This window comes from Gopherus flavomarginatus, chromosome 6, assembly GCF_025201925.1.
Source record: "Gopherus flavomarginatus isolate rGopFla2 chromosome 6, rGopFla2.mat.asm, whole genome shotgun sequence".
Taxonomy (NCBI): Eukaryota; Metazoa; Chordata; order Testudines; family Testudinidae; genus Gopherus; species Gopherus flavomarginatus.
The window spans coordinates 21,125,606-21,133,270 of NC_066622.1; the positions used below are offsets into that span (position 1 = coordinate 21,125,606).

A 7,665-nucleotide genomic window follows, 5' to 3' on the forward strand; every position below is an offset into this window, starting at 1 on the left:
GGCCACTGTGATGAGTTTGGTGGGTCTCAGTCCATTTACTAGTGGCTAGATATTCACGTCACAAAAACCTCTCTCACAGTTGGCACTAACAGTCCCCCCTTTCTACCTGAGAGGCCAAAGACTGAATGAGCCGTGGTGACTAAACTGTCTCCACTCCTGTGGGCCGTCCCACTCCACATGAGGGGTGTGGCACACCAGCGGGAGGTTAAAGATCACATAGCATGTGACAGAGTATCAGAGTCTTAGACCCAATGTCTTGGCCAAATGCCAGCTCGACCAATTCCATTCTGTTTGTCTAAATCCCTCCTACAGTCTCAATTATATTGAACACCGCTGGCCTGATTTTCAGGGGTGCTAGATACTCACAGATCCCAAGGAAGCCAAGCCACTCTGCTAAGTTAAGCCACTAGTGCCCATTGGCAAAAGCAGAATAAGCAAAAAACTGTGCTATTTGGCGTTACTTAGTGAAAGACTGACAAGTAATTATCCAACGTCAATTTTGTTTCAAAAAGAAAACACATCTGATTTTAAGCTTTGTGCTACCAATGGCCATTTTTGGCCAACCCACGCCCCCTTTTGGAGAGCTGCCATTAGGAACGCAGCCGTGAAGAACCACACACTCTCTAGAGGGAGGGCAGATTGCTGGCAGATCAGGACCTAAGACGTGAGCTCCTGCCAGCCTTTCAAACTGACCCCCAACTCAGGACACTTTTCAGAGTTTGGCAATGGTGTGCAAAGGGAATAAGGCCCTGAGTTTAACTGAATTAAGGCAAGAGAGAGCATGAGTTTCAAATTTCAAAATCAGTGACACCCTCAATTTCACCCTCACCTTTTTACCCTCTTATATTACCTTTAATGGCCTAAGAGGCCATGCACTGGCGGAGGCATCCCACATATATATCATCAGGGTGCTTCAATTCTGGCCACGAGGGACCAACTGAGAGGGTAGTTTATTGTACCATATTTTGATCAACTATCTGAATAAACAGCATGTGAGTCTTTTTTAAAACATCATGACTTTTCAGATTGACCAATCTTCAACCTTCAGAGCAATGCTAGACCTGTTTTGTCTTTAACCACTAGGTCCTACACCCTTACTCTCTGTGTGTGTAAGTCAATACAGAAAAAAAAACAAACCATTTCAGACTTTCTGAGCAACCTGTTTCATGCTGTGGCTCATTAAAAATTCACTCCGGCTTTGCAAACCTTACACAAGGCAAATTTCAGCTGCATTTACGATAGATTTTCCCCTAAAGTCATTTTTAACTATATATTTCCCAAGTGGTACCAATAGCTCGACAAATGAAATTTCTGTACACATCCTGTGTGTGCTGCTGGGATAGTCTCAAGCAGGGAAACTAGCTGTTGCCTTGGATGAGAGACTAAGGGGTTGGATGTGTAAATACATGATGGGGGATACTGTGCACGCCACTCCCTATAGCCTTTCCCTATAATGCTGGGATAGCCAGACTCTAATCTGATTGAAGATAAACCTCTGTGTGATGTAGGAGAATATTTCTCTGGTTACTGTGATTTCAGTTCTTTTTACCTTAATTTTTTTTGCAGTAATGGAAATCAAATGTCTAATCATATATAAAATATAGTCTAGTCAAAGAATGAATAACCTGTATTGAAGCAACCTTGTCTGCCCCTGATTTTAATGGAGAGAGGCAGAAAGCAGAAAATGTAATTATCTTTCAAGACTGTGTGGAAAATGATGTTATCAATGCAATACTCTGGACATGCAAGTGAAATTTAAACCTTCTCTAAAGAGAGAAAGAGAGATCCTAAGTCAATTCCCTGATGAAAAAGACACATGAACCAACACACTGGCTCATCTCCTGTTTTATCAATACTGTTTTTAATATTTTTCTGATCTGATCAGCATAGTTCATCATAGTCCATCCTGTTTTTTATCATCCTTTCAACCTTAAAGATGTATTAAACCATGGCAGAAAAAGCTGTTCTTCCACTCCAATGCCCAGCTTCCATGCCCTCAGGGGAGCCATTCTTTATCATAATCGAGATATTTTTAGAATCCTATGTAAATACCAGTGCAGTTTAATCAAATATGAAAAATGTCCAGCTGCTATGCATTGGTCCTAGTCCTACTGACTTTCAAACATTAACCATTTTAATTTAACCTTGCTCATCAAATCCTGATCAAAGTAAGAAGAAACTTGAGTGAATGGTCTATCCTTATACAGTAGCAATAATATTTCCTAGATGGAATGGCTGTCTTTTAATTATTTTTGTAATAAAACTAACCGTAACATAGTTCGGATCTTTTCAGCAGTGCCATATAAAGAAACTGGCATCTGACTCTTGTCCTATTTAAGAAGATAGTATCCCTTATCAAAATTAATTGTTGGAATATCTCAATTCTTCTCCACCTATCCACCCAATTTTCTTTCTTCTCTTTCTTTCTTTCAATAAATAAAGACAATATGTTATTTTCTTGTAATAAAATGAGCTGATAAATTGCACATCCTATTTTAATTCGTAGGAAAGCAGAATGAGGTATATAAGAGGAAGGAAAAATATATATATTGGTTAGCCCAGATTCCTTGAAGAAAGAACCTTACTAAGAGACTTTAAATATCTGCTTTCCCTCCTTCCATCCCCTTCTTTTTTTATTTATTTTTTTAAAGTTAGGTTTAACTGTCCCATGACTGACAATACTGACTAATTTTTGCTTACCTGCCTCACCAAGACCAGAAATAAAGTACTCCAAGAACACAATCAGCATGATGCCTTTATGCTGCATGTCTGTAAGGGGAAAAATATCTGTCCTTAGTGGAGCAAAAAGAATGTCATAAATCTACAGGTTTGGTGTCTGCATGTTCTTTCTTTCTTTCTTCACCTTCCTCTCAGGGCAGGAATCCTGACTGGTGTCTCATTCTTCTTGTTTTATTTTCAATCCAGACAGCTTTCCAGGTCTCAGATGGCTTCTCTGTGTGTGACCCGCATTACTTCCAAATAAATAAAGGAATGGGTAGATGTTACCCCTTTGCATCCAGAAAGTAGGTGAAATTCACATCTCTGACACAGCCGGGAGACAAACCATCACTGAGGAAGCGAAGCAAAGCTCAGGTCTCCGGTCAGATCTGATACTATACAGTTATTTTACTTGCTATTTTAATCTTTCACTTTCATTTGCGGTCCTTGATTCTTGGGTCCCCCGCCCCCCTTATCCCCTCCCTACGCCCCCTCCCTCTGCTGCTAATGGGGATGCAATTAGGGGCCATGCACTATTAAAACCTTGCTTTATGAATTTTGTCCTAGACAGTGCCCTCTTCCCTTTTGCTCCCTGAGGCAGAGGGTCATAGGAAGAATCAAGTTTGCTTTTCTTTCTGAGAGATGATCGGACAATGACTCCTCTCTCTCTCTCTCACCCCCTTGCTGTCCCTGCTCTCACTTTTCCACCAAGGGGCTGGCCTCACAGACTGGTCGTCAAAGGGTAGTAATGAAGTCACCACTGGTGTCAATACACACACAATCGATTGCTCCCCTTTACTGTTCTTCTTTTCTCCTAGGACTTGATTTGTTCCTGGAAATTGTGACAGATTCGGTTCCTGGTGGGGAGGGGGTAGCATTTGGTTTAGGGGAGCTGGGGGTTCGGGAGGGGGTTGGAAGAACTATTCCTCCCTCCCATATGCCTTGCAGAAAAGGGGGGGGGGCGAGAGATCCTCCCTTTTGCTATCTGGACAGGGGGTTCGCCCCCTCGTTGTGCTATTTAGTTATCTTCAAGTTTTCTCTCTGTCTCCCTTCAGCTGCTAGCACATCCCTCCGTCCTAACTGGCCAGCTCTGCCCTCCGGTCCTGTCTGGCTGCAAAGGGGATTATTATAACATGTGATCGTCTTCCTGTTCTTTATATGTTTTTTGCGGCGGTGTGGGGGGGTCGTTTCCACACCCCTTCCTCTGGGCTTGTGGCTGATCCTTGCTTCAGATGCATGTTTTATTTGTTTGCCAGCCGCATCTGCCTCCTCCAGGAGCCAGGCTGGGTGCGGGGAGAGGTTAGAGCAGGCTTGTCACTTTCAACTCAGGCGCGCCCCGACTTTGCTCCTGTGCCTTTAAATTAAATACCCGGCATGTGAGACCGGGGGCGGGGGGATCCCTCCCGCCAGCTGCTCGGCTCTCGCCTCTGCAGCGCCCTCTATCAGGCAGCCTGGCAAATTACACCTGCCTGCTGCAGGTTACCAACCAGACAGATATCAGAGGGGTAGCCGTGTTAGTCTGGATCTGTAAAAGCAGCAAAGAATCCTGTGGCACCTTATAGACTAACAGACGTTTTGGAGCATGAGCTTTCGTGGGTGAATACCCACTTCCTCAGATGCATGTAGTGGAAATTTCCAGGGGCAGGTATATGTATGCTAGCAAGCAAGCTAGAGAAACACAGAGACAGCGGGGAGCAAATAGCATCCAGAGCAAGGAGGGAGCAGTGAGCTCAGAGGGTAGGAGGGGATTTCAAAACAAATTGCAACGGATCTGCTAGGCCAACCTGCCAGACGAGATGTGTTATATGTGTGTGTGTCCTGCTCTGTGCAAGGCACAAAACGGGACAGTCCCTGCACCAAAGAACCCCCAGGCTCTAGCCCGGAGTTTGCAAGCAGAGCCACATAAGCAGTGCATGGCACCAGGTTTCGAGCTCGTTTGTCTCCATGAGGGCTGGCACAGGTGTAAGTTGTTCAGATCATAGAACATAGAATATACAAATAACCTTCTCCCCCCCCCTTCCCTAGGTTTCCCAGTGTAACACACACTCTTTATTTCTGATTTTAGGCCCGATCCTGCAAACACAGCCCTGCCTGACTTTTTTTCAGGTGACTAACATGGCCTGACTCTTGTCTTTCTTAAACCTACCTTGTGTCGGTGTCACTTCCTGGGCTTCTGGGGAGTTACCCTTGAGTTAAACTGCACTCCTGAGACAGAAGCAGGCCCAATGGGAATCTAAACATGAGAGAGGCAACTCACTTGCCTGAGTGTTTGCAGGATCAGAGCCTAAAATCAGAAATAAAGAATGTGTGTTACACTGGGAAACCTAGGGAAGGGGGGGGAGAAGGTTATTTGTATATTTTTGTTTCCCCTCCTTCTTTTAAAACTGCTAGAATGATGCATAATAGTTATGCAAAATACTCCAGTCACCTATTATAAACCATGAGAATACTATCCTAGGACTCAGACTGGTAGGGTTCAGTGGGAGCAGAGGATGTGCAATACCTCACGGATCAAGCTCCATATAACATTAATGGAAAGCCTTTGTTCATAATGTGTTGTTATCAGCATTTAACACTGTTAGACCAAAGGTCGATCTAGCCCAGTATCCTGTCTTCCGACAGTGGCCAGTGCCAGGTGCCCCAGAGGAATGAACAGAACAGGTAATCATCAAGTGATCCATCCCTGTCGCTCATTCCCAGCTTCAGGCAAACAGAGGCTAGGGACACCATCCCTGCCCATCCTGGCTTATAGCCATTGATGGACCTATCCTCCATGAATTTATCCAGTTCTTTTTTTAACCTTGTTATTGTCTTGGCCTTCACAACATCCTCTGGCAAGGAGTTCCACCGGTTGACTGTGTATTGTGTGTAGAAATACTTCCTTTTATTTGTTTTAAACCTGCTGCCTATTAATTTCATTTGGTGACCCCTAGTTCTTGTGTTATGAGAAGTAGTAAACAACACTTCCTTATCTGCTTTCTCTACACCAGTCATGATTTTATAGACCTCAATCATATCTTCCCTTAGCCTTTTCTTTTCCAAGCTGAAAAGTCCCAGTCTTATTAATCTCTCTTCATACGGAAATCGTTCCATACCCTTAAATCATTTTTGTTGCCCTTTTCTGAACCTTTTCCAATTCCAATATATCTTTTTTGAGATGGGGCAACCGCATCTGCACACAGTATTCAAGATATGGGCGTACCATGGATTTATACAGAGGCAACACGATATTTTCTGTCCTATTTTCTATCCCTTTCTTAACTAATACCCAGTATTTTGTTTGCTTTTTGACTGCTGCTGCACATTGAGTGGATGTTTTCAGAGAACTATCCACCACGATTCTAAGATCTTTCTTGAGTGGTAACAGCTAATTTAGACCCCATCATTTTATATGTATAGTTGGGATTATGCTTTCCAATGTGCATTACTTTGCATTTATCAAAATTAAATTTCATCTGCCACTCATGGAAAAGTCCAATAGAATTTAATAGCAAAAAATAATAACCTTTCTATACATTTTCCAACCCTTCCATCAAATTTAATAGCCAATAATATCCCTGTTGTAGGATTCTATAGGATTGTTCAAGGAAACCTATAAGGGAAGGCATCGTTCTCTTTTAAATGCTATAGGTTTTCAGAACAATTTCTATAGAACATTATTTAATTTCTTAAGAACCCTACTGATTTCACCCTTTTACACTTCATAGGACAATGGACCTTAAGTCTGAAATGTTCCCATTTCACACCTGTTCATTATATTATTTTCTCTCTCTTTTCTTTCCAGGTTATGGGCTCAATCCCAGAGTCCTTACTCAGGCAATTCTCCCAGTGGATGTCAGCACAGACATAGGCTGTGGCTTTGTGAATGCAACAAGGGCCAAAAAGCTGCTGCACAATTTAAACAAAGGCTCAAAGGTGAGAGTAAAGTTCATGTTTCGTGTTCAGAGGAAAGTCACAGGAAGCATATTTGTTTGTGATGTTTGAATGGGAAGATCCTTAGCAACGCTAGTTGTTGTTGATCATGGTGTATAAAAGCCAGGTAAAAGAGAGAGTTTATTTTCTCCCTGCTGTTGTTATGTAGCACAGCAAAATCAGTAGCAATATTGAATAGACTGATATGTTTTCAGTTTAAATCTGTTAAAATTCAGGAACATATAATAACAGGAACCTATTTGGGGTGGCATCTTTACTGCTATTATGGGTTACAGCTGTTAACAGAAAGGGAAACTGGTCAGGAGTGATTTTAGAGTAGCAGCCATCTGCAAAAAGAACAGGAGTACTTGTGGCACCTTAGAGACTAATTAATTTATGTGAGCATAAGCTTTCATGGGCTAAAACTCAGTTCATCGGATGCATAGAATGGAACACAAAGAAAGAAGATATTTATACATACAGAGAACATGAAAAGGTGGGAGTAGCCATACCAACTGTAAGAGGCCAATCAATTGAGATGAGCTATCATCAGCAGGAGAGAGAAAAAAACCTTTGAAGTGATAATCGAGATGACCCATAGAAGCTGTGAGGATATTTTAACATGGGGAAATAGATTCAATTAGTGTAATGGTCAGGAGTGAGGTACAGTACTATCCAGCGATGTATAAGAGAAAGCTCCCAGTATTCAGTTATGAGATTATAGATGGGTAAAGGCACATATCCTAGAATCTCTGCTCGGACAAATCTCCTTTTGAAGTCCATCAGCCTTACTTTGCATTGAAGGCAATGTGACTTTGTGGTGTGCAAAGAATGTAGGATTGGGCCAAATGTATCCCAAAGTGTTAGCAGAGCAGCTACAAAAAAAAAAAATCCAGAGATTAAAGAGGAAAATGGTAAATGATTCGTTATTAGAGGGAGGAAGAACCAATGGGATTTCACAGTGTGAGGAGGTGTGTCACCTGCGGTGTCTGTCCTCAGAATCTGGGAGGCATGTTTGCAAAAGCCACAGGCTAG

At 42.4% G+C, this 7,665-nt stretch overlaps 1 protein-coding gene across 1 annotated transcript in view; it reads right to left on the minus strand.

Annotated features, from left to right (window-relative positions):
• LOC127054414 (netrin-4-like) overlaps positions 1-3,161 on the minus strand; it is a 61,312-nt gene extending 58,151 nt beyond the window's left edge. Inside the window, exon 1 of the mRNA XM_050960561.1 lies at positions 2,701-3,161. Coding sequence (XP_050816518.1) covers positions 2,701-2,767 — 67 coding nt within the window. The 5' untranslated portion in view covers positions 2,768-3,161. The remainder of the gene's footprint in view (positions 1-2,700) is intronic.
• Positions 3,162-7,665: the final 4,504 nt, after the last annotated feature.